General features: G+C 40.9%; 1 protein-coding gene across 1 annotated transcript in view; it reads right to left on the bottom strand.

The window, feature by feature from the left end:
* Positions 1 to 1,782: 1,782 nt before the first annotated feature.
* The window catches only part of KIT (KIT proto-oncogene, receptor tyrosine kinase), a gene marked incomplete at its 5' end in the record, with an annotated part of 56,506 nt that continues 31,082 nt past the window's right edge, over positions 1,783 to 27,206 (bottom strand). The window contains 16 exons of the mRNA XM_080625873.1: positions 1,783 to 2,614; positions 3,742 to 3,847; positions 4,465 to 4,564; positions 4,662 to 4,773; positions 7,189 to 7,311; positions 10,510 to 10,637; positions 10,984 to 11,072; positions 12,838 to 12,988; positions 14,667 to 14,777; positions 14,864 to 14,968; positions 15,228 to 15,354; positions 15,447 to 15,553; positions 16,638 to 16,825; positions 18,032 to 18,146; positions 25,036 to 25,151; positions 25,832 to 26,021. Of these exons, the coding sequence (XP_080481999.1) occupies positions 2,489 to 2,614; positions 3,742 to 3,847; positions 4,465 to 4,564; positions 4,662 to 4,773; positions 7,189 to 7,311; positions 10,510 to 10,637; positions 10,984 to 11,072; positions 12,838 to 12,988; positions 14,667 to 14,777; positions 14,864 to 14,968; positions 15,228 to 15,354; positions 15,447 to 15,553; positions 16,638 to 16,825; positions 18,032 to 18,146; positions 25,036 to 25,151; positions 25,832 to 26,021 (1,994 nt within the window). The 3' untranslated portion in view covers positions 1,783 to 2,488. The remainder of the gene's footprint in view (positions 2,615 to 3,741; positions 3,848 to 4,464; positions 4,565 to 4,661; positions 4,774 to 7,188; positions 7,312 to 10,509; positions 10,638 to 10,983; positions 11,073 to 12,837; positions 12,989 to 14,666; positions 14,778 to 14,863; positions 14,969 to 15,227; positions 15,355 to 15,446; positions 15,554 to 16,637; positions 16,826 to 18,031; positions 18,147 to 25,035; positions 25,152 to 25,831; positions 26,022 to 27,206) is intronic.

The following is a 27,206-nucleotide window of genomic DNA, read 5'->3' as shown; positions in this document are numbered from 1 at the left end:
AGTAATTAAAACACAGAGTCTCTCAGTGAGATGCAGGATACCCACTCAGCAAGGGAAGCATTACGCTTTCTCTTTCTGATCCCCCCAACCAAAGCAGCATGAAGTATCTCATCCTGCCTCGCTTCTTCCTGACAGATAGACTCCATTATCAGTCTACAGGATCAATCTTTAGTTGAAATTTTTCCAATAAACCTTCATCCAAGTTTGCAATATTTGTCCCATATATTCACGAGTAAAGAACTTTCATTAAAATTAAACATTAAGGTTTTCTGTCACACAGTTGCAAAAATGTTTCAGAATGCCAAACTTGACCTGTGTGTGGCCAGACACTAAGATTTTACTTCAACCCAAAAATTTATTGACTTACATGAAAATATTCCATCTTAACATAGTACACATTGGTAGCATTTGAATACATATTTACAGATTTATTTGAACTTTTCTGAACTGCAATTCTACAACCGAGCAACATATCCATAAGTGTTTCATAAACTTTCAAACACTTAGATATTTATACATATAGTTTTTGCATATATATATATATAAAAATATTTTTGAGACTCAAGGACTGAGAATAGTCAAAAGGACATTATTGCTACATTTCCATATTTACAAAAACAATGCATAAACCCATTCAAAACACCAAGCCATTGCAAAATAAGATTCAAAAATCCCCAAATTATAAAAATATACATTTCAAGAACAAAAAACCCAAACCTCTTTCAGCTAAGTGTCTGTATAGTACCGAGACATCTATAATTATAACAACTAGCTTGTCTACAGTAGCTCTCAAAGCCAACACGTTACAAAAGAGCTTTTATAGCATTAAACTGAAAATGCTCAGCAACAAGTATGCATAAGAGTGCCTCCAAACAACTGGCTAACTTTGGAAAGGTGCAACAGCCTAAGTATGTTCAGTGCAAATGGCTAATTTCTGACTTAACTCTGAAAGACAGCTTCCTGTAACAATAAACCAAATGCACAGTCATTGAAGCAATGCGGTATTCAACATAACCCAAAATATACTACCAGTGTGTGTATTTACAATTACCTTGCATTTGGGCAGTTAGTTACAGATTAAAACTGCATGTAAACTCAACCAAAATCCTGGTAAAGTATAAGTTACAGAGTGCTTAAGTGCATTGTAAATAAATAGGTACTCCACTAGGACTCTGTCTCTGACAAATGCTTCTTTCAATGCCTTTACTAATTTCTAGGGGACAGAAACAAAAGAAGAAAATAACTAGCCCAACCCTAGGCTGAACAGGTACAGATCCAAAGCCTAACGTCTGTCAAACAAGAAGGAAGGGATACTTTCTTTTATCCCTTCACATCCAAGCTCTTCTTTATGATCTCTGGACTACAACAGAAAGATGAAAACACCTCGGGGCAGGGGGAGATAGCCCTTTCCAGTTAGCACTATCCAAGCCTGCCTGTGTGAAAGATTCACCTGAGTAGGACAAGATAAAGAAAGGGCCCCTACGAGAGACATTTTTGCCTCTGCTCCTGCTTAGATAAGATGACTCGTTAAACGGCCTCTCCTGCAGGCACACCGTTTACTGGGAGCAGCCCTCCTCCTCTATTTTGACCAACATGGCAGGGCCCACCTATCTTTGGTGAACACTTTTGGACATAAATATAAGCAAAACAAGCATCCAAACCCTTGGGCTCCCAAGGCAGGGAGGTGTGGGAGTGGTTCAGGCTCTGTGGTGCAGTGACACCCTGTGATGGGCAGCTCCATCTGTCGCTGGTGGGGAACGGGCCAGTGGGAAGTAGTGCCTATATCCACAGAAACCTTGTGACTGGTCTGCAAGGCTGACCGTGTGAGTGGGAAATAAAGATGAAGATCCACGCTCTTCTCCCCTCCTCTGATTCAAACCCCAGAACTCCCAGGAGAGTTTGCTGTTGTGCAGACCAACTTTGGAAGGCTCTCGGTCCCTTCTCCTCTCTTGCTCAGATACATACAGCACCCATGCTGGTCTCTATGATACTTGCCTGGGAAAGCTTCTCAGGCATGGCTGGATGTGGAAAGGGGTTTGCAAAGCCATTAGCTTAATATTAGTTTATTTCTTACATTTGCAAAACAAGATTAACTAGAAAATAACTGTAGGCCTTCTAGGCACGGATCCAGAGAAGGATCACGGCAGATTTGGTTTGATCTGCCGTCATCTTATTCCACACCCTGGCTCAGGATTTCTTTTGTTGGTTGTTTTTTTTTTTTTTCTTCAGATCTGGCTCTCTACTGCAAATACACACAATATAGCAAAATATATACAGCTTCAGTTAACATTGCAATGATGCGTGTAACCGTGCTCAGAAGATTAAGTTTATGTGTAACAGTGTGTGGTAAAGGACAGTATTACAACAACATTTCAGCTACACAGTGGTAGTAGTGAGTAAAAGTAAGACAGATTATTGAAGTTGTCCATCTCTCACCCTCTGCACAATACAGCTAATACATCTGGGCTCCTCTTCTTCCAGATGCCACTCAAACATCTTCGCGTACCAGGAGAGGCTGAGTAGATGAAGCACTACTACCCACCGAGTTAATCCTCACTGAGTGATCTGGAGCGTTTCCTTGACTGGAAGGTGGAGTTGAGAAGTTCGCATAAACCTGCAGACACCAAAGACCAGTGTCAATACTCTTCACACATACTTGGAGAGCATTCCTTTGCTAGCTTTTTCTCACCGTGTACTACACACCACTGTGGAAAGGTTCCAGCTCAGGTGTTTCTTTGTAAATCTAAAGAGATTTTCAAAAGATCTTGGGCTTAACTGCTCTTTCAGAGAATCAAGAACCTCAATCTCAGTTATTAATAACACCACAGCTTCTAACTGCATGCCAAATTTCAACTGAGCTCGAGAAACGCAGCTCAGACTATTACTAAACTCCCTCAGAAACCTCACTAACGCTTCCTTCATATTCTTGTTTTTGTTTTAGTAATGCCTGCACCTGCCAAAAATATGCTACAGGATACAATCGAACACCAGCAGCTTTCAGTTTCCTCTTTTCTCAAATTGTCAGGAAGCCATGTATTCTGTGCCCAAACAAGGCATCCAGAAGGTAAAAAGAAGCTTTATTTTTAAACTAGGTTTTAAACCTACTTCTTTAAACCCCAGTAGCACACAATGTTATTGTGAGAAAAAATCCAAGTTTCTGATGTGCCCCGAATTTTTCTTTGGACTGTTTTGTCCAGTTGCCCTCCCACAAAAAACCTTTACTAGAGAATGGTCAAAAAAGCAGCAAATATGGTTTGACATGACATACCTCCAAGGTTATAAAAACTGAGCTAGGGGAAGCAAGAGAGAAGAGACAGAAGAGCATGGAAAGCTCAACCCCTTAGTCTACAAAGATTTCTAAAACAAACAAATGATAAATACACTTTATGTCTGAGATGTTTCCCAGATCAATAACATTTTTCGTAGTTTAAAACGAATTTACAAAGTAAATCAAAATTGTTGTGCCAGGTCTATTTTGAGTGAGAAAGATTAACCATACTAACAGTCTACACCAGCTGGTACGTTTTAGGTATGGGCTTAGACAGCTACTGTCTAGTGGCACAATTAAGCAGCAATGAGTAGCCCAGATATCATTCCTACCACCCAAACTAACAGGGCAAAGCTACGTAAGTAATGCTGGGAAATTAATGAAGCACCCTGTCTTTTTGCTCCTTACAGCTCTAGTGTAAAGTCTTGCTTGAAACTGCCTTGACTTCTGAAATCTCATGATCCATAACTTACCCGGGGGGCATTATCTGAAAGCTGTTGCTCTATCAGCTGTACGATTTGTTTGAATGTAGGTCTCTGTAAAGGATCAGCATCCCAGCAACTCTTCATTATGTCGTACCTGCAAAGATAATGAAATTAAGTACCTCTTATGAGGAAGTCCTTAAAGCACCTATCTCATTTCCATCATTATTTCAAAGAAAAGTGTGACCGGGTCCCACCTTCCTTAAATGACATTTAAGAATAGAAATAGTGCTGATAACACGTGAGCTTGTGACAACAAAGGACTCAGTACTCATTGGAGCCTCTGGACAGAACTTTCTTTGACAGCTTGCTAAGTGCCAACCATAAAGAAGATCAGTAGTCAGTCCCCTCACTGTCAGGAAGTCCAGTGCAAATGCAGATGCTGTACAGTCTGGTAACACATCTCTATCACTACTTTATCTGAACAAAAAATGTTTAATTATGTTCTGTGATCTGTCAATAATTCATTGACATGGAGCAGATGCCATGACAAAGTGATCAGATGACACAACACATGAGTGTATTTCATTGCTTGTAACAACACAGGCATGTATTCTGCTAGTTAGAGTACATGAATTATTTAAAACATGAAAAGAACTTAAACAAAAAACCACAATGAGGCAGTGCAACAAGCCTTAAGGCAAGAATGGAAGAGTCCCTTCCTTTGTGCCACTTCTTACGTTTGGTAATCAGAGGTGCTGGTTTCTCACTTACATTTCAGGTGGTGCACACTCAGGGCTGAACATCCTGTATCCCTCTTTGATCATTTTATAGAACTTGGAGTCCACAGGCATCCCTGGATAAGGACTGCTTCCTGTTGAGAGAGCACATGAGCAACATGATTTCTGCATCTGCAATAAACCCAAGATGAAATAGAAATTTCCTGAAGTACAGATCTTGAAGGAGCTTACCCAAAGAAAAGAGCTCCCAAAGCAATATCCCATAAGACCAGACATCACTCTCAAAGGTGTAGACACAATTGAAAATACTTTCAGGTGCCATCCACTTCACAGGAAGACGGGCCTTTCCAGGGGAAAAGGGAATAAATTAAGACAATTGAGACATAAGGAACACAAATTGTACAATATAAAATTAAGCTTTTCTACTTCTTATGTGCTTTAAATGCTCATTAAATCAAGAAATCCAACCAATCTCAAGTATCCAATCAAAAATTGAAATCTCGGCATTTTAGTCTCTAAGCAATGCATGGTTATTGATCCATCTTTCTGTGGATCTACCAAACTCGTGCAGTTCCTTGCACTCTGATTTTCTGTATACTGCATGATTCCTCCTATCTTGTTTATAAAAGATGGCAGGAAGCCAGAGAAAAATAATATATATATGACCATAGCATGGTTCCTTATGCAAAGATGGAAGTCTACTTCCATAGACTGGTTACCATAGGCACACAGGTAAGATTAACCTAGTCAAGATGCTTCAAGACTTTAATCAACAGTAAAGACACCTGCTTTAGGTCTTTAGTGTATCAGAAAATCACAAGAAATAAATATATATTGACACATACTTTGGATGGAAGTGTTAATCTGCTGAAGGACAGGAAGGCTCTGCAGAGGGATCTGGACAGTCTGGATTGACGGACTGAGGCCAACTGTATGAGGTTCAACAAGGCAAAGGGCCGGGTGCTGCGCTGGGGCCACAACAACCCCACACAACACTACAGGCCTGGGGAAAAGTGGCTGGAAAGCTGCTTGGAGGAAAAGGACCTGGGGGTGCTGACTGACGGGTGCTGAACATGATCCAGCTTGTGTCCAGGTGGCAGAGAAGGCCAACAGCATCCTGGCCTGTATCAGCAATAGCGTAGTCAGCAGGGTCAGGGCAGTGATCATCCCCCTGTCCTGGGCACTGGTGAGGCTGCACCTTGAATCCTGTGCTCAGTTCTGGGCTCCTCACTTCAAGAAAGACATTGAGGTGCTGGAGCGGGTCCAGAGAAGGGCAACAAAGCTGATGGAGGGTCTGGAGCACAAGTCTGATGAGAAACAGCTGAGGGAACTGGGGGTATTTAGTTTGGAGAAAAGGAGGCTTCGGGGGGACCTTATCAATCTCTACAAACCACCTGAAAGAGGTTGTAATCAGGTGGGGTCAGCCTCTCCACCCAAGTAACAAGTGATACGACAGGAGGAAATGGCCTCAAGTTGTGACAGGAGAGGCTTGGACTGGATGTTAGGAAAACTCTTCATTGATGAAAGGGTTGACAAGCACTGGAACAGGCTGCCCTGGGAAGTGATGGAGTCATCATCCCTAGAGGTGTTTAAAAGACGTGTAGATGTGACACTTAGGGACATGGTTTACTCGTGACCTTGACAGTGCTGGGTTTATGATTGGACTCAGTGACCTTAAAGATCTTTTCTAACCTAAAAAATTCTATGATTCTATGAATTTTCATAAATTTGTGTGGGGACAGATATCCCTTGGGAATGCCAACTGGAGCAGAGGAAAGTGCACAGAAAGCCCTTTCTGCAGGAACCGGTCGGGCTTCTATCCTAAGCATTTGTCCTACTGTGGGCAAAACCTGTTAAGAGGTCTTGTAACAATATGTCAAAAGTTACATTTCAGCCATACTACTGAGATGAATTTGCCATGGGCTGGCTCACCAGACAGTCAACCAGAGTTGTTTATTTCCTGAACAACACAGACAGCAAACACTCTTCCTGGGCAAGCCCCCAGCTGCTGTCATCAGCACTGCCTCCCAGCAGTATCCACAACCGGCAATGCCCCAGCACTACTCATCTGCTTTAAGATCAGGCCAGATGCAATTGGATGCCTCCTGCAGTCACTGCTTCCTCTCTCCCTCCCCAGGCAGCTGCAGCCTATCCTCCTCTGACCCTTTCAGGCTACGGAATCAAAGAAAACCATGGCTTTTTGCCTCCCACTATGCCCTAATCAATAAATTCACACTTCAGAATCCAGTTTCCATGTCTGAGTGATGTGTTACAGCACAGAAGAGGATGCAAGTCCCAGATGATATAGATATTTTAAAAATGAACCATTTCAGTAATGCACAAATATAGTCATGCCAGGAGAAAACAAGTTTCAAAATAATTATATTTAAGATTGGGCTACCAGCATATACCAATGGCAAAACTTACAATTATTCACAGAGCTATAACTTTTAGTACATTCAGATGTAACAGAAAGACTTGGTACTATATTGGTGTAGCAAAATCCTCTCCTCCACCACAACATGCATTTAGACACCAGCATGCTTTTTTCCAGTATAACAACATACACATACCAAGGGTTTTGTCAGCACACACATCCACATCAGGAATTGCCCCTGCTAACATTTCTGACCAGCATGGATATATGCCAGAATTTGGAAATCTAGATTTCTGTGTAAGAAAGACTTTTATTTGCATGTCAAGACAACAAGAACCCCCCAAACTTAAAACAGGTGGCTTAAGTATCATATATACTTACGTTTCCCTTGACCACATAATTGGAGTCATTCCTTATGTCTCTTGCCAGGCCAAAGTCACAGATTTTTGTTATTCGACCATGAGTTAGAAGAATATTTCTTGCAGCCAGATCTCTGTGAATGCACTAAATAACAAACAAACAAAGCTATTTTATAATCCTCTCAACAGGCTGTTGCTTGGTTACATGTATACTCAGCTATTCAACTTACTGCATTACGCATTCGATGGTAAGCTGAAAGTCATAATGAAGCCACGTGACAATAAGCTTACTCAGATGATTAAACATTCTGGTGTAGTATCTTTACTATCATGACATTGATCCACATAGCTAAGGTTGTATACGCATTTATTTTAGAAAAGAGCATTTGCAGTTACTTTCAGTTTTCTACCGTTTCACATTTGCAGCTAAAGTTTCGTATACTTCTTCTTTGACATGTTATCAAAAATAATCACTGCCTTGTTTCCTAACACAGGACAAATAAAGGGAAAATGTGGTTTGTTTCTAAAATAATTCCAATCTTCCACTAATAACTATTGTGGTTGAGGGAAAAGTGCTGAAAAGATGAAAATAGGGAAAATTATGGTAGTAACTCAAAGCCAACAGCTTGCAAACTGAATCCCATTTCAGAAATACTCCTCTGGAAGACCTGAATTATAAAGTACCTATGAGATCTTTATAAGCTGACCTAAGTCTTTGAAAACACCATAAATTTTTACATGCCAGTATCTTTCAGTGTACAGTCATGTGTTCAGTGACCTAGCTAGCTTATGTTTCAATTTTCTGGAGTACATTTCCCAAGCTCCAGATGGGTGCTTGAGTTTTCCACGAGTTGTGTTCCTTTGTATGCAGCTACGGAAGCCATGTGCATTTGTTAAGAGAATGGAGGCAAGTCCCTAACAAAATTATCTCTTTTTCCATCTGGAAAGGAGAGTGTTAAGCTCCTGGTTTACTGATGGTATATGGTATGCAGGCCAAAGCTGTCTGAAGAATACCTGAAAATGGTTCAATTTTTCTTTTTTCCTTGAAATATGAAACTTTAGGAATTCCCTACAAAAATTACTTAAAATATCAAGAGTTATGCAAATCAAACTCAGAAAATAACTGCAGGTTGCATAAACCCCTTAATCTCCGTCCCTTCTGCAGGCTTACATGAGGAACTATTTTTAATGACAATTACTGTCTCAAGGGACTCTCATTCACCTCCCAGTCCAACATATTCTGCACTTTGCATATGTAAAGGTGAGAGCATAACTGCACTGCAGCAATAAAGTGAAGGAATGGTCAAGCATCCAGTATGTCTCTGCCTTGTTCAGTTTGCACTGAATAAAAACTTTGTCTGTTGGAGCAAGCCCTGTCTTGTGATTAAGTCACCACATGCTTAATAATGGAATTATTTTCCTATGACAGACTCTTATCCCAGCTCCTGCACAGAGGCACTTTTATGCGTCTGAGCCTTGATACACAAGCAAGTTGCAAAAGAGCAGCTGGGTACTTTGCACCGCTGATCTGCATGGATCCTCCTTCCCTGAGGGTGTGAGGCAATCTGAGGCATCTTATCCATCAGCCCACACTACTCTGCATTTACTAGCTGGAGCTAAGAATGCGTATGTACACTATGACTGAAGATGTCCAAGCACGACAACGTGTTAGCACAGTGGAACTTAAGTCTGTGATAAAGCTGTTTATTCTGCACTGCCAAAGCAATATTGCTCATTACTTCCCAACCTCACGTTCAGGTGGTGTTACGTTCATTATTGCCTTTGCTACTCAATGCCACAGTGTCTGTTCGTATCAATGGAAAAACTATAGAGAAAAGCATCCCCAGGAATGATGCATAGTGAATTCTGAGGCTATTCTATAGGAAGATAAGAAGAAATAAAGAATATGTGTGCTAAGCAGTGGATGTCCTGCATATTGAAGAATAGAGGAGCCTGATGAAAACCATTAAAATCTGTAGCATGTGTTTGCCCGTAGGCCTGTTTTGAAGCTGTTAATAGATGAAAATTAAAGCAAAGGGTTTGGAAGGAGGAACAGTGGGGGAAAAAACAAGTCCAAAAGCAAGTTTTAATGTGGACTTCCTCTGGAGCAGAATTAGACCCACATTTTCCACTGTTAACACAGAATCCTAGAATTACATTATTTTTGTCAAACTGCATGTTTGGTTTTGCTCTTTATCCAAGGTGCAACTGTACTACCCTGTGTCTATTAGTCACAGTGTTTACAGGTTGAATGGCATTTTCCAATATAATGTAAGAACAACCAACAGGAAGAAAACAATTATGCTGTGCTGAAGACTTCTATTCTATTATAAATCCCTTTCTGTTCTGCAATACCTCCCCCATGAAACCCAAAGAAATGCCTATTACATTCAGTGTAGCCTGTGAAGATTCTCTGTGGGTCTACAGGCTAGTTTTATCTTTCCAGAAATTAAAAACCAAGATATATCCTGTACATTTCACCATACTGCTAAAAAAACCCAAAAAAGCACACAGTGTGATACCTCTCCTGTTTAAGGAAGTATTCTGCATGAGAGGAGTAGCAAGTGCAGCATTGTTTAGAACTAATGCAAACAGACAGTTGCAAAACTGTCTTCATACTGTTGTTTACTATGTAAATTCTCCAGCAGAGAATGAATCTTAAACTCTCAAGATTTAATTGCTTTTCTGAAGGAGTCCACATGTTGGGTTTCCATTTTTTTCCTGAATTCTCTTTAATTCCCATACACCAGAGAAGACTTAAGAAATAACTCCTCAAGGTTTCCATTCACTGCCTCCAAAGCCATCAGGAGTTTTGTGTGCTCCAGGAAACAAGGGCGGGCTGGAGATCAAACCCATAAGAAGCACCAACCAAGCTCAGCAGGGTTCTGCTGTACCTGCCATCTCCCAGCACATGACATTATTAATCAGTGGAGTCTCAGGGTGCAGCAAACATACTACGCTGCAATTCCTCTCTTCTGTCTCTTCTCGTGACATTTCTATGACTAGTTTCTGTTCATGAGCAAGGCCACCGATTGTACTAGCCTGAACTGTGGATGTGCAATAGCACTGCTTAACATGGACTGCTGTGCTCCCTGTATTCTGTTTTATGGGATATAAACCTCCACTTTTGTCCAATGAGCACAGAACTGTTGGAGTACAGAACTCCAACATTAGCCAAAGCTGCAAGTACAAGAAAGAGCATGTCAGTTTGCAGTGCTTATTGAAAACAACACAGAAATATTCAGCATTTAAACACATGAATCACATTAAAACACTGGAAGTGATGCTAGAGGACATCAGAAATCTACTGATTCAGTCCAGCTCTGAAAAATTATTAACTTACATTTTTGGAGGCAAGAAAGCTCATGCCCTTTGCCACCTGGTAAGAAAAGCTTAGTAAATCTTCAACATCTAGAGCAAGTTCATCATCTTCTGACACAGAAAGAGTAACATCCTGATCGGTGTAGGATCCTACACAATATAAACAACAGCTTTTGAGTGGAGCAAGTGTAATAATTTAGAAACAGAATTGTCTTAATGTTAAATAAAACAGTGATCTAAATAAGTACCGGACTAGAGTCACATAAATAGCCCATCACCAAAAAGTAGAAAATAATTCTGATACTCCATTTAAATTTGGAGAAACACAAGACCCTGTAATTCAGCATACTGTTCTTTCTCAAGCCTTCCCGTATCAATTAATGAGTTTTAATTGTCCTCATCTGTGACAGAATTGTCTGATAAAACTGAAAAAATCCATGATGCCCCTCTCTGTGCATTCCCACAGGCAAAGAGAATTCCTTATCAGTGTACTTACCAGACTTCACCGGTCTTTTTTTATCAGGTTTTGGTGGGACTGCATATGACACTCCTGGTTTCATGTCCATGTACTCATTGGCAACATCACTGTAGAGGCAGCAGATGAAATGAAACATAGTTTAGTGAAAAAGGTCTTAAAAGGCATCCAAATAAAAAGCCAAGGTTACTCCAACCTTCTGAATATAATGCTTTACAAATGATCGGTAGATTGGAAACTCATGGGTGTGTAAAAAAGATGCGGAAAGGCCTGCACAGTTTCTCAGTACAGCTAACGATACATCTCAAAGCTTGGAGTTTGGTTCAGGTGAGCAAACAAAACCTTTCATATATACACTGTTTATACAGACTCACTCTCTATAAATTAACATCCAGATGTTTCACAGAATTTGCTCGTGCTTCCTTCTTCTGCTTAGGCCAACTTCTACCAGAATATTTCAGCAACTCAAGTGGCAATTTCAATGCAGAAGACAAATGGTAAAAAATGTTAAATTCAGAGATTCCCAAGTACCATAGAGGATCCACATGTATTTTGAAGAAGTCAAGGCTTGGGACAGCCATCTGCTACATTTTTTAAGTTTTCTTACTGCTATATATAATTCAAATGTACAGCTTTTCATCCTATATGGTTTATAAATACACAGTTGGGCACCTTTAGAAATTATGGATGTACTTTGGCATTTTTCACTTCATTGCCATTAGAACTCATGCACATAGCCCTTCCTTAGCCTGAAATATCTGTTTAGTTTATGAACAATAAATGCGGCCACAGAGCTAACATGGAAAGGTGTAATGAGATTACCAATAGTTTTAGTCACCACCAGAAACACATCTGATCCATTTAGCAGCTGTAACTTTACAGTAAATACTAAAATGAGAATTTGGTAAATAGTCTGCTGTTTACACCTCAACTTGCAAATTGTGCTCAGTAAGGTTCCTTCCTGAAAAGAGGACACACCTCCAATGGCAACTCACAGCTTTATATTCATCACCTCAATAGTCCCAACCTCTCTGGGTCATTACCAGCCATCCATGGCACAAACAGCTCCACCAGTACTAGAGCTTGATGGGACAAAGGACTTTACCACCTCCTAAGGGTCTGCCTGGTTCTTTTGTGTCCGCCAAAACAAAGTAATGGTCCCACTGGGACAAAACAAGCTAAAAGTAAAAATGGGCAGGTACTGCAACAGCCCCTCGGTTTTGGCAAATTACGTCTCCCCTCACTTTGCAAAGGGAAGGAGTGAGCAGGAAATCTGCTTGGAAACGTACTTGGAAAGAGCTCTGGGCTGGTATCTAAAACAGAGTGTTAAAAATACACAGATGAAGTAAATGGAAAAAAAACAAAGTACAAGAGCAATCTCGGAATCATGACACAGGCCGTGTCAACGCAAAATCTAGTGAGCTGTATCAGTGGCATCTTGCCTCTAATACTGTAATGCACTGGCTTGATTTTGTAAGAAGTCATTTCTGAAGGCAGGGACTTAGAAGAACTCAGAGTATTAACACCCCAACACTGGGGGAATTGTCATTCAAGCTGCTAAATGAGCACTGCCAATGTTTAACAGGAACGATAAACACAAATACGTACAAAGACTAGAGCCAAGGAGTTGCATGAAATAACTACAGGAAATTTGATAAAGTAAAACAGAGAGTGTGTACAATCAATCGCGCTCTGTTAGAATAAACCACCCACTGTACAAATCGTCTCTTTAATTAAATTGTTTCCTTGCCCAGCAAAGATTCTTCAAAGCCAGCTGCATGGAAGGTTTCTCCACATCTCTTACCCCTAATAAACTTTGTTATCTCCTCCTCAATCTTCTAAAAACACAAGGGCGTTTCAGCAGATCATACTTACGCTGCAGGCTCTGCCTGATGCAAAAGGTTCTCATAAACTGCTGTTTCTGCGTGTTCTTCATGTTTTGGACAAATAAATGAATCTCGTTTCCGTCTCAGAAAATTTAAAAGATCGCCATAGCAGCAATATTCTGTGATGACTAGAGTGGGACCTGCAGATGCAGACAAGGTTTAGAAAGCAGGTGAGTATTGTTTTTAAAGCAGAAAGCCTTACATAAAGATAGCATTCAGCCAAGCACACAAGCTGGGCTATTAAAAATCACACTGCCTAGCACTGTCTAGACTTCAGAAGTTATAGAAAAGTAACACAGCATCTTCTTCTTTCACAGATAGGCAACTATGGTCCAGCTAAAGCTGTGTTGCTCCCAATTAATTTGCCTCCACCCCTCTCAATAGCATTGCATTGTACAAAAATTAAACAAATAAGGTCTTTTTCTCTTTCTTCATGTGATAATGTTTCTGGCCAGACACATCTGTTTGATTTTGCTCACTTCCTGAAGGAAGTTATTTGTTCCAAACGTTAGAGTAATTCAAGCTTCAAACATTAATCCTTTTGATTCACTTCTATTTACAGTAGAGCTTCACACTCCTTCAGTAATGTTTTGGAAATGATGTAGTGTTATATTCTAAAGTATAATAGGAAAAATCACTCAAACAGAACAGCCTGCTGCGACAGAAAGCTACACTGCACAAGGTCTTAGAATATTAAAATGAAATCAGAAAGGAGAATCAAGTCATCTCCAGCACGGATGTTTATAGATCAAATACATGTTTTCTGAGTGAACGACTCCAGCTATAGCCCTTGAATGTGTAATTGCACTGCGTGTTCTTTCATCTGTAATGTTATTCTCTACCACTGTTTCCTAACCTCACTAGTTTATTTCCATTTTTCTGCAGTTAAAAATTACAGCTTTCATAGTAGCAAATGCAGTGTTTGTGGTGTGATTTTCTTACAGATGCTGTGTATTTTCATCTGAGACAGACACACACTCAGGCCAGTGAGTCTACTTTGTCGCCTGCTTAAACAAAATTGTTTCATCCTACTTTTAAATCATTAAATGTGAAAGTGAGAAATGTTTTGCTTCCGTCTAAATCTGTGAATTTTTACAAGCTCCTCTCTGAAAAATGAAGCAAAAACTTAAAAAGCAAATATTTGGGTAAGAAGCAACATTATCTTTTATATTAGAATGCACATAAATTAAAAATACAGGACTATATTACTCTGTATTGGCATTTCAGCTGTTTTGTAGCTTTTACTATGTATGAAAACAAACTTTTAAAGTTAACATTAAATGTGACACCTTCGTGTTGTGCAATAGTTTATTTAGAAAAGTCTTTTTCTCAACTTTTTGGTGCTTAGAATTTGTAATTTCAGTGGTGCCTTAATAGACACATTTACAGTTCTAACAGAAGGCTAGAAGACTATACAAGACAGGCATGTTGACTTCACCTTGGATACCAACAAGGAACCAGCTCACGTATCTCTTCTCATTCATGAGAAACAGTGTGCTTAAGGAAAAAACTTATGCCATGCGTTTTTGCATTTTCTTCTCTCAAGAAGAAAGCACACAGTGGCTCACACGAAAGACAGTAACAGCAACCTTCCTATTTAGCTGCAGCTACAGTGGTCTCGTTACTGGTTTTAGGATGAGCCTAAAATGTAGGTTTAGCAATTCACAGGTGATAGTCATGATGATCTGCAACCTGCCTAAACAAGAAATGCATTTAAGATTCCTAGACTTGGCAGCACTGAATTTTTCTTCACAGGGTTCCTCCTTCTGGCAATAAAAGAAGGAACAGAAATAATCAATAATCGGCTGATAATCCCACCTCCAATAGTGCAAGCTCCAAGTAGATTCACGATATTAATGTGGTTTCCAAGGTAACTCAGCACTTTAAGCTCTGACATCAAGGCTTCTCTTTCTGTTAAATGGGCACTTGCTGCAAGGCAAAGCACAACGTTCAGTATGTAACACACTGACCACAAGGAAGTGAGAAAAATTGTACAGTATATTAAAGCAACTTACTTTTCAACATCTTTACTGCTACTGTCATAGCAGCATCAGATTTAAACAGACCGTAAGCAGTGGCTTCAACAACTTTTCCAAAAGCTCCAGCACCGAGGGTTTTACCTAATAAAGAAAAAAAAACCCAAACAAACCTCTGTAACAACTTGGAGCACTTCTTCGTGAAGGGTTCAATATTTCATCTTGATATCAGGGAAGCTATTATAGATATGCTTGCTTGCTTTTTGTCCCAAGGTAAGCATCAGCAATTATCACTATCTGCATTATTGCAGGTCTTGACAAAACCCTACTGTGTTTGACCAAAGTCTCATATGAGACATGAAGTTTTCACCTTGCAGATGAAGTTAACTAAATCTAAACTAACCAAAACTCAATCGGTTTCTAGGAAATTCCCATTTGTGATCATAAGGAAGTTGCGTTGGGTCTATGTAAACATAGTTGTTTCCATTTATTTCTTCAACAACTTTCCACTGAACTTCATATTTGGGTTTCTGGAAAAGAAGGAGAACAGCTGTCACTCCTGAAGCCTCCAAAGGCAGCTCACACACTTTCCTAACTCAGGCAGAGGGGCTTCTGGTCTTACCTGCAAATATATGTACACCAGAATCACGACTATGATGCACATCAGTCCTGCAGCAACTCCAAATGCAATTAGTAAAGGGGTGAAAAGGGTATGGGTACGGATTTGTTCTGGAAAGAAACAGAAAATTCTGCTTCAGTACTAAAAAACCGTATTAAAAAGACGCAGGTGAAAACTTTTACTTGGTTCTTCCTTGTGAAACATGACTTGGGTTTTTGACTTTCCTGGATGTGCTCCAGGTACACCAGAATAGCTTTCCTGAATGAGCTGTGGGGGACAGAGTTGGCACAGAAACTATCCAGTTAGTTGCGTAAGGAGTCTCAGCTTCAACAATCAGGAGGCATGATTGACTAATGCAACAGACTTGCATGATCTCAGTCAAGTTAGGTTAAAGAAAGCTTTTTTTTGAAGTCCTAATTTCTTCTCTTTTTTTTTTTCTCCCAAGTATGATCTCTACAGCACAGTCTTTACGCATAGAGGTTGTGACAAGTAGCGAAGGATTACCATTCCAGTAAAACCCATCTGCCCCAAATCTGGCTTATTTGTTTATATGTTATATCTGGGTGTTAACAGAGAGAAAAGAAGCAGAAGAACATTTGATTCTGCAAAGGGCACAGATTTACAGGCACATTTCAAGTCATCTATGTTCTAGTGCTTTTTTTCCCCCACAAACACTTCTACAAAACTCCTAAGTCCTTCTGCAGTATGTTGTTACTTCTTTTACAGCATCAGGGCCCTTAGGCTTCAGGGAACTTCAGGACTGCATTTTTCATGAGACATTGTAAAAACACTTAGAAATCCTGAGACATTGTAAAAACATTTAGAATCCTTGGAAAAGAAGTGATGGACTAAACAGTCAAAATAGACAACAATAGGAAGAGGGAGGGAGAGAGGTAAAGATAGTGTAATGCTGGAGGTGGTTTGCCCCTGTGCCGCACAGACAGAAGACAACCAGCTGCCTACTGTGCTGCTTATCTGGAGACATAAAAAGATGATACCATAATATTCATTGAAAAGCTTAGACTGAAAAAAAGAAACACTTTGACAGGCAGAGCATGCAGTGTAATACGTCTTCATATGATCAGCCACAGTACTGCAAACTTCTTTATGGCAAAGGTAAAGAACTTAAAATCCTCTAACAGAAACAGCTGAATGGCACCCACATTTTATGGTCTCATTCGCTCCAGCCATTACCTTTAATAGCAAAGTTGAAAAAAGCAGAGCTCTTGTCCCCATTGCTAGAGGCCTCGCAGCACACAGTGCCAGTGCTCCTGAACATGCTGGCGTTAATGGTGCTTTCAACCAGGATTCGTTCAAATGATGGCACTGACGAATTTGTGTAACTGACATTCATAGGGGATATTGCTGGTGAATCAAAACACCTAAGAGAAACAATACTGACAGTTACCTGCCATGGAATGGACGACAGATCCTGCTGTTGAGGCAGATAGTCACTGCCAGAGCATCAGATAACTGAACAACACTGCTCTACACAGGGGTTCAGCTGACCATCTTATCTTCGAAACTTAGCCTACTCATGTCTCACTGTCTTCTATATAGTGGGTGAAAAGGATACATGCATCAAGCCTGATCCAACTGGACACCATGAGGTCTTTCTGTTTGCTTTTGGCTAGATACCTACAGGTCTGTAAGTCCTCTAAGGGTTATGTACCATTCAATCTGCATCTCCAACTCCACCTCCAAACAGTTGTGGTCTATTACCTACTCTTGAAAACTTTCCCAAACATAATTTTATTACAGCACACAAAAAATATTCCACAGTGTACGCACAATACCATCAGGCTTATATGCAGCCAGAAAATAACCAGTACTGCTCTCTCAAGATTCTGCCTCTCTTTTGTATGTTTCATCCTACATGAGGACACAGTTAAGACAAGAGAAAAAGGTACTATTTAAAAAAAATCAAGGAAATAACAATTATTTCAGGCACAAATCTAATTACACAGGTGAGACTGCGTACTTGACTTGCTAGTAAGACATCTACATACACAGCGGAATTCAACCAAAACCTTAAAACGTGCTTCAGAAATGCTCACTTCACAATGAAACTCTACAGTCTTTTTAGAAGTGTGGTATCTACACATCAGGTTATATTCATAATAACTTCACTCTTGTTTACTTGTCATATACTTCATGTGAATAGAAATCTAATTACTTTATGTCTTGAAAAATTACATCATTACACAATAAACAGAAGATAACAGCCATATTTGCAAGTGATTCTGTGACTGTCATTCTGTGAAACCGCATACAGAATGTGTCATCTGGGGCCAAACTGACGCAAATCTTAGCTAGCTTGCAGCAGAGAGAAAGTTTGGCTTTTACTTGTCTGTGGCAGAAAGTGCTGGTTATTCCCTTTTCAAGGACAGCATGCAAAGGAGAATAATGAAACGTACCCCTGCCTTCTCTCAAACCACTGCAAATAATGCAATGCCAAAATGATGAAAAAAGTGATGCAACATTTGAATGTAAGTGTTATCAAGTCATTTTATGTTCTTAATTTTTAATTATAAATGGGTGTGTTGCACCTAGAATAACCTTTGGAGACTCTGGTTTACTTAACTCACCTCTGCTCAGTTCCTGGGCAAAAATACCAGTATATGGTTGGGGCTGGGAATCCAGCTGCTACGCACTGGAGAATACCGTTGCTAAGCATATCCAAAGTGAGAATCTCAGGTTTTGCTGCAATAAACAAAAATGGAGGTCATACATTAGGAGTACACAGAATCTGCACTGACATTTACATTTCACCCCAGCAACTTGGGTGCATCATTATCCATGGAATTACTTAGGTGAACAGAGCTTCACATGCTCAAGTGTGTTCAGGTCTGAATCGGTGTCCTGCAAGCACTGACCATCTGTGAAAATATTAGATCTTACACTGAATGCTTGGGCTGGATTTTGGAAGAATAACTAACTCCACTGAGTGTTTGGTTTGATGAAAGATCCGAAACCAGCAAAGCCGAGAGCTCAAACAACCAAAGAACAACAGTCCAGTTCCCGTTCCTGTACTGCATGACTCTACCTGCCTGTAAAAAGGACAGTTTCTTCACAGTTACAAGCATACTAAATCTGTCAAACCACATCTCTCTTACATCTGCCCCACGTATTAAATATTACACCACAACCAGAAAAGGAACTACAGTGCAACCAGTGCAGACCTCCCAGTCCCCACAGAGGACATACGTCCCTCTAAGATACCGCTACCGAAGTGCCTGACTGCCTGACTCTCTGACGCACTGCACACAGAGGAAGCTAGTATTTAGCTGAACATATTAGCTTTACAAATGATAATTCATGATTACTTTGGTAGTTTAGAAAGCAATCCAGCCAGCCAATGCTTCCTGCCACATCCTGCACCAGAGCTAGTACTGCACTTGGGTCAGGAGCTGCTGTTTCAAGTATGGCAGGAAACTAGAATGATCAAATGGACTTCAGAGTCCATTGTCACAGGCTTCAGCAAAGGGCACTGCCAACACAGCAAGCTCTCGGTGAAACTTGAATTAAAGGCCTTATTTCCCACAATATTACCTTAGCTTCCCTGCAAAATCACCCAAAAATAAGTTAATGGAGAAACCAGACTACATTGCAATGACACTGCTCACTTGACAGGTAAGAGATTACAAGTCTATTATCGGTTAATAGAACTTTACGGGAATGTAAGATGAACCTTCTAACATTCTAGAAAATAGTAAAGATGCACAGACTACAGTGGGAAAACACGAGTTTATTTCTGATAAAATCCACGTACAAAGACTACACAGCGTTAGTTTTTAATGAGTATTCTACTTGCTGATTAAATTAGAGGTAATAAAGCACACATATATTCTCAATCACATAGCATATCCTCATGACTCATGTTACAGGAACCAAATGTTCTTTCATTTCTAAATCTGCATGTTGTGTTTTATGCAAACTACCAAGAACCAAACATTGCTGCAAAATGTTGAGACGGATTTTCAGCATTACCCATTTGGTGAGGAACTTTCTGAGAGCGCACAGGATTTCACCCAGTCTCAGTGCTCTTGGAATACACATAATTCACATTTCTGAAACTGGCTGGATTGCAAAATTGAAATTAGATCATCACTGCCCACATTCAATTTGTTTAGGTATATGCTATATTTTAGGCAATGCTGTAACACAATGTAACTCAAGAAATGAGAGAAATTAAAAGTCAAATATAAGAGGAATATGAATGTTAAGCCACAGAAAAAATATCATGCCAGAGTTGGGCTCCCATCTTCTACCAGAGATCTACCATCTTCTGACTTGCCCACGTTAGTCAGGCTTCTTCTGGTGTAAAAACCTAGTGCAATAAAAGCCGGTCTATGTGGCCATAAGTCCATGTGGACTTATCCTGAAGCAGCAGAGGGGGATGTGAGGCCATGCAGGGATAACGCCTCTGGCAGCCCGGGCAGAGTGGTCCAGCCCTGGTGCCATGGGAAGCTGAGGTGCAGCAGCCTGGTGAGAACAGCGGACCTGAGAACACCACTACATGTGATTTGCCTGGTGAAACGCTGTGATGTGGTGATTAGAGTGATCAGTCTCTCCCTACCAGCACGAAGGGCTCCCAAGCTTCCCTGGCACAGAGAAATTAAGGGATGCATTGCACTCTCAGCAGCAAAGAGCTCCTGCAGCCAGTACCCACGGGGACTGAGGTGGCTGCTACTGCCATCCCCCCAGGCTGTGCCATTTGCCACCTCAGGCCACACACATGTCACTGCACCTGCACCCCTTCCTGGCAGCCAGAGCATCTTCCTCACCTACCAGCACAGGTGCTCCAGGGGATGCTGGAGCAAAGGTGGACTGGCTTTTGCAAACAGATCACAGTATCACAGTATCACAGTATGTTAGAGATTGGAAGGGACCTCAAAAGATCATCTAGTCCAATCCCCCTGCCAGAGCAGGAACACCTAGATAAGGTTACACAGGAATGTGTCCAGGCGGGTTTTGAATGTCTCCAGAGGAGACTCCACAACCCCCTTGGGCAGCCTGTTCCAGTGTTCCGTCACCCTCACTGAGAAGAAGTTTCTTCTCAAGTTTAGGTGGAACCTCTTGTGTTCCAGTTTGTACCCATTACCCCTTGTCCTATCCTTGTTTGCCATTGAGAAGTGCCTGGCTCCATCCTCATGACACTCCCCTTTTATATATTTATATACACTAATAAGGTCACCCCTCGGTCTCCTCTTCTCCAAACTATAGAGACCCAGCTCCCTCAGCCTTTCCTCATAAGGGAGATGCTCCACTCCCTTAATCATCTTAGTTGCCCTGCGCTGGACTCTCTCCAGCAGGTCCCTGTCCTTCTTGAACTGAGGGGCCCAGAACTGGACACAATATTCCAGATGCGGTCTCACCAGGGCAGAGTAGAGGGGGAGGAGGACCTCTCTCAACCTACTGACCACCCCCCTTCTAATACACCCCAGGATGCCATTGGCCTTCCTGGCCACAAGGGCACAGGGTCGGCTCATGGTCATCCTGCTGTCCACTAGGACCCCCAGGTCCCTCTCAACTACACTACTCTCTAACAGGTCGTTCCCCAACCTATATTGGAACCTGGGGTTGTTCCTGCCCAGATGCAGGACTCTACACTTTCCCTTGTTATATTTCATCAAGTTTCTCCCTGCCCAACTCTCCAGCCTGTCCAGGTCCCGCTGGATGGCAGCACAGCCTTCTGGCGTGTCAGCCACTCCTCCCAGCTTAGTGTCATCAGCAAACTTGCTGACAGTACACTCAATTCCCTCATCTAAATCATTGATGAATATATTAAATAATACTGGTCCCAATACTGACCCTTGAGGCACTCCACTAGATACAGGCCTCCAACTAGACTCCGCCCCATAGACTACAACTCTCTGGCTTCTGTCCTTCAGCCAGTTCACAGTCCACCTCACTACCTGATCATCCAGACCACACTTCCTCAATTTAGCTATGAGGATGCTGTGGGAGACTGTGTCAAATGCTTTGCTGAAGTCAAGGGAGACCACATCCACCGCTCTGCCATCATCCATCCACCGTGTTATTTCCTCATAAAAGGCTATGAGGTTGGTCAAGCATGACTTCCCCTTGGTAAAGCCATGTTGACTGCCCCTCGTAACCCTCTTATCCTTGACATGCCTTAAGATGGCACCAAGGATAAGGTGCTCCATCACTTTCCCAGGGATGGAGGTGAGGCTGACCGGTCTATAGTTACCCGGGTCCTCCTTCTTGCCCTTTTTGAAGACTGGAGTGACATTTGCTTTCCTCCAGTCCTCAGGCACCTCTCCTGTTTCCCAAGACTTGGTAAAGATGATGGAGAGTGGTCTAGCAATGACTTCCGCCAGTTCCCTCAGCACCCGCGGGTGCATCCCATCTGGACCCATGGATTTATGGATGTCCAGATTGCTCAGCTGGTCTCTAACCCATTCCTCATCGACTAAGGCAAACTGCTCCAGTGACCTGGCTTCATCTGAGGTCACAGGGGTACAGGGCTCTTCAGGACTGTCACCAAGCACCATCTTTCTAAAAGAGATTTTACTGTGCTAGATTTTATGACTTTCACTGCCTCATTAACCCCGGTATCAGACAGGCTCTTAATGACTAGACTTTGCTTACTGTTTTGGCTTTAACCCTCTAAATATTTAACGTTTCATTACATTGCTTGGTATACGTGCATACTGCCATCCATAATCAGCCATTAGATGTCTTAAAACTTCTAATTTTAGGAAGTTTATTAACTGCTTTTCAGCTTTTATTAATGATTCTGAATGCATCAAAGGCCACTCCTACTTTAATTCAGTGCTCTGTATGATAACGTAGTGCATTTAATTGCTTTCTATTATCGATTTCCTTTTCTTCATTGTTAACAAAGTGAATGGCTAAGAAGTAACACTGAATAAGTATTGTCTGTCATCACAGACAAAGAGACAGGGCTTTCCTCCTGCAGCTACATTTTCTGGATGGGAACAAATCTTTCTATAGTATCATGGTGACTCCTCATCTGTTCACTGCATAGTCCAGTGACATGAAAAACCGCTGAGCTTGGTTTCACGCGATCTGTAATACCAGTTTCCCCTTTGCAGCATGAGCAACTCCATAGATAATATTTTGCTGACGATAATTAAGCTCAGATATTATTTTGCTCTAAACTCAGATACTAGTTGGAAGATTCTTCTACCAGTTGGTAGATGCACTGTACTTTGCCACTCTGGAGATTTATACAAATTCTTAATTGTAACTCCATTCAGCATAATACTTGTCAAGCTGTAATTTTCCATTTGGCTCCTAATTTCAGAGCTCCTTCCTTTCTTACTTTATGTTACATTTACTATAAATTACTACTTTTTTTTTTTTTAGAGTAATTTTGTATTGTTTCAGATTAGCATATGCAATTGCTAAATGTGTTTAAATCCAAGGCAAGTATTTCTGCACTGGGTTCTTTCAGCAAATGCTTCAGCATTGCTTTTTGTTTATGTGAAGACATTCTCCTGATTACAAATCCTGTTTTACCTGTTTGATTACTTTCTGCTGATTACTTGCCCAAGACATGTAAACATCACAAGCTATATCCCAGCAATTTAAGCGAAATCCCCACTGACAACAGTGCCAGGTCAGGATGCACCATTAGATCAGGATCTGACCCACCACACATGGCTGACCTTTGGAGATCAATCTATTTCATTTCTTCTTTTCAAAATGAAAAAATATTTGCAGGAGCTTAGTCAAAACACCAGAAAAACCCCTCTTTTTGAGTCAAGTGTGTCAAATCCACCTGATTCAGCAATGGCTGCAGTCCACCCGAAGCCACAGTGCATGGTGGTGAGAACTCTGTGAGACTGCTTAAACGTGCTCACTGCATCCCAAGATTGATCTTACTACTTACAAAGCCAGTAGTTGAAGGAAGAGGGAAGAAGCCTTGAATACTGATGTTTGTATGGACAAGCCAATCAGAAGAATTAAACTGTCTATCCTCCCTCTTGCCTCGACCATCGTCAGCTTCACCATGCTCTTCCTAGTCTGGTTTATTAACCAACATCTACAGGGGTTTTCAGCTTTCATTCAGTAGCACATTCCTGAAAAGTGGCAACGTGGAGCACTGCGCCGAGAACTGATACCTGATGATGAGAAAACTGTGGGTTGGGTTTTTTCAGTTCTTGTGACCAGATTGCTCCCAAGCAGCCTGCAGAGCCTGGGAGAGCTGGAAGGACCATGAACAGCCCCTCACTCCAAGCACTCACATGATGCTGAAAGTCAAAAAACACCATCCAGCCTCATGTGCGTCAGCAGTTCCACAGGCAACCCGCAATTTCTAACATTCCTTCCCAGAATTTAAATTCTGGCTCAACAATTTGCTCCACTAATCTGTAAAATAGTAAAATTATCCCTTGTGACTGTAACCCACACTCATCCATTGAGACAAAGGATATCTGAAGTCACCAGAGCCCTCACCTCAAAAATCGCACCTGGGAAATAGAAAAGGCACAAGGATAGAAATGACAACATTCACAGATGAAGAAAGAAATGCCATGTTCTGAAAGAAGCCCAGTTGACATTTCTAGACCCAAACTATGGCATTGCTAACACTGAAGCTACAAGTGATGACCTTCAGTGATAAATGAGAATTCAGAAAACAGTATCTAGGATTTTGTGTGTTTGTGGAAGCCTCAACAGTCCTCTGCATAAACCTAATGCCTGCATAAGGACACGTGGCTGCTAAAGCATAGCAGCAACACAGAACTCTATTTGCAGCACATTCACTCACTTTCTACACAGTTCCTCCTGCTGGGCTTGAAGGCATCATTGCCTACCTCACCCTAGCTTCTCTAGTTTGCATGCAGTCCCCTCCTAGTTTAATTTTCCTTAAGCCTGGCCTTTAGCAGCTGCCAATATTTGTCTGCTGAGAGCATGAAACGCTCTAACAGGATGGCTCTGCTAAGAAGGACAGGACTTCCCGAAGGTTTGATTGAATTAATTTTGACGGTTAGCTTCTGTCTTGAAGAACGTTGTTTGGAACTGAGACTGATGCTCTTTTTTAACAAGCATGGCCCAAAGATGACAGTGCACGCATTTGTAAAGTTATGCAGATTTTTCTAAAACAATGGTGATCTATATTATTATACAAAACTATTTAGGTGCCAAAAGGCACAAGCAAATAATTCTCTTGAAAAGCATTCAAACTCTGCATCCAACTGAAGCAAATAAAAGACGAATAATAGCTTAACTGTGCTGCCAAAAATGCAAAATAAAATCTCCGTATATCTTGCTCCACCTTAAATTATCAAAGGTTTATGATACATGCTTGTATTTGAGATCTTGTTTTCAGGTGCTGAAGTTTTTTTCCTATATCTAGCTGCTCTCTGGTAACCTCTGGAATATGCTCACTAGAATGTAAGGTCACGCTGGATAGTAGGTGGATTTGTGTAAGTACTCTGCACTTTTATATCTTGACATTTAAATAGTTTTCCAGCATGTGCTTTATTTCAGAAAGCCTTTCATATGCTGAACCACACTGTGACATCTTGTGCATACATTATGTTGTGTAAAATACAATGACTATGATAATGAAATATTTCAGACTGTTCACTTTACTTACTTTTCACATAGACATTAAATGTGACAGAGGAGCTGGCATCAGAATTGGACACAAAAAATGTGTAAATGCCTCCTTCTGTTCCTTTTAATCGGGTAAGGTGAAGTTCACTTGTATAACTGTAAAGAAAAAAACTAAGCATTACTGATGCTCACAACTTGCAGTGAACAGGCAATTGCTACACGAAAGCTGAGAAGTGAATCACTAGCACCCTGTCTTCTGCAGCCACTTTCCATGCAGACACTCTTACCTTACATTACAACGGCTCTTGTGCTACAGTGTCCAGAAGTTTTGTCACTTCTAACACCCTGATTTGTACCTGGGTGACAGCTCAGCATCAGGCTCAGACCTCCTACACCCACCATGGCCTCCTCCTTTTCTTGCTGAGGGGGGAACCCAGGTACACAACCCAGGCCATAGGTGCTAGGTGTTTCACTGGATTTTTGGAGGACCATGGCTCAGAAGACTATAGTCTTCTATAGCCCAGCAGAATTAAAAGCATAAGCTTTTGTCTAGAGCACGGGGTTCTGCTGTGGTAGGGGGCAAACAACTTTATATTCTTGGTTTTTCTTATTGGGCAGGATGGCACCTCATGGGCACACCTGTCCACAGATGGTGTGGTTAGCTAAATGCTACTCCAAGTCTAGGTTAGCAGATTTTGCACCAGTTACTGTGGTAAGCCATGCATACTACGTCTTTTATAATCACAGTTTTCTCACCATCTCCACTTTCTTTTTTCCAGAGCAGTAGGTTGCTGTTCCAAAGTGAAATCTATAGCACTTACAGTCACTCATATTACCTGTTACTGCCCACAGTCTTGAACTTGACATAATGGTCCGACGAATTCTGTAATGTTTCATTCATGTACATCCAGAGTTCTTCCTTCGGTTTTGGATATGCCTCGTATTCAACTGTTAAATTTCCATTTTGTCCTGCATTTATATCTATTGTGGTATTCATTGTTGCAAACAAACGGACAAATCCTTTAACTGATGGCCATAAGAAGAGAAGAAAAACATTTTTAGGGCCGTTTAGAGGATTGTCAGTACACTAACCACACTTAGACTACTTCAAGATCAGAGATCAAGCATCCAGATAACTGTGAAAGAGGAAACTTTATCTACAAAGCAGAACTTGAACCCTCACCTGTCAAAACCAAGGCCACCAGCTTTATATAGCAATGAGACACAGGACTTAAAGCAGTCTTGAGTGCCTTAACAGAAATAATTCCATCTTATGGTGACAAATACCCCCTTTTTGCTTTTGGAAAAAGGCAAGCATGTGTTTGACTACTCAAGTATTTATATTTTTCAAAAACTCAGAGTTGCTGATATGAAAGAAACACTAAGAAAACAACATAAATTGACCATTTATGACAATATACTGGAGTATTTGAGGTTTCTTTGTCAATTGTAATTAAGAACAACATCACGAATGAATCTATTAAAAACTGTAATTAGACAAAAATGTGCTAAGTCCACAGGCCTGGATATGAATTGTCTTAAACTAAAGCATTTCTGTTCATCTACTGCTGGGTCTTAATCTTTTATTTGGCAACTATCATTTATCATTATGCAGTTCTGTTCCATAATATCATGTGGAACAGCATCCTTACTGCAGTGTTTTTAATTTCATTAATAAACCCATCAGCTTCAGGATTATTCACTTTGGAAAGACACATTTTTCAGTCCCATTACACAAATTCATGCAGGAATGATCAGTTTGACAGGCAGATTGCAATTACAAGAAAACACATTTACTGAGAGATCTTGAATTTAGATCAAAAGTCAACCTCAGATCGCTGCTTCTTCCCACTTTCTAGTAATCAAATTGCTGTGGCCAGCTGGGCACCTGAGCTCAGGAAAACCAGAGCCAGTGGGGCTTGGTGAAAGCATATGGAGCTGCCAGAGCAATTGACAGATGCTTTAGAGAAGAAAGGATGAAGTAAACTCTCAGCAGGCAGGTATGCTCTAAAATGCTCCCCATCATTAGGAAAGAGAAAAAGATTTGTATCTGGAAACTGAAGTTTTTCAGTTCATTCAGTTTTCCTTTATTTTCTGTATAAACCTAGATTCTAAATTGGACCCAAGAGTCTGCTAATAAAGTTTTATGATTGTGCTATCAGTCCCTGAAATAAGGTTCTGGAAACTGTTAACAGTTAAATTAACTATTAA

Source organism: Psittacula echo (genome assembly GCF_963264785.1).
Source record: "Psittacula echo genome assembly, chromosome: 1".
Taxonomy (NCBI): Eukaryota; Metazoa; Chordata; class Aves; order Psittaciformes; family Psittacidae; genus Psittacula; species Psittacula echo.
Note: the sequence above shows the minus strand (reverse complement) of the source record. Positions and strands in the feature narration are given on the sequence as shown.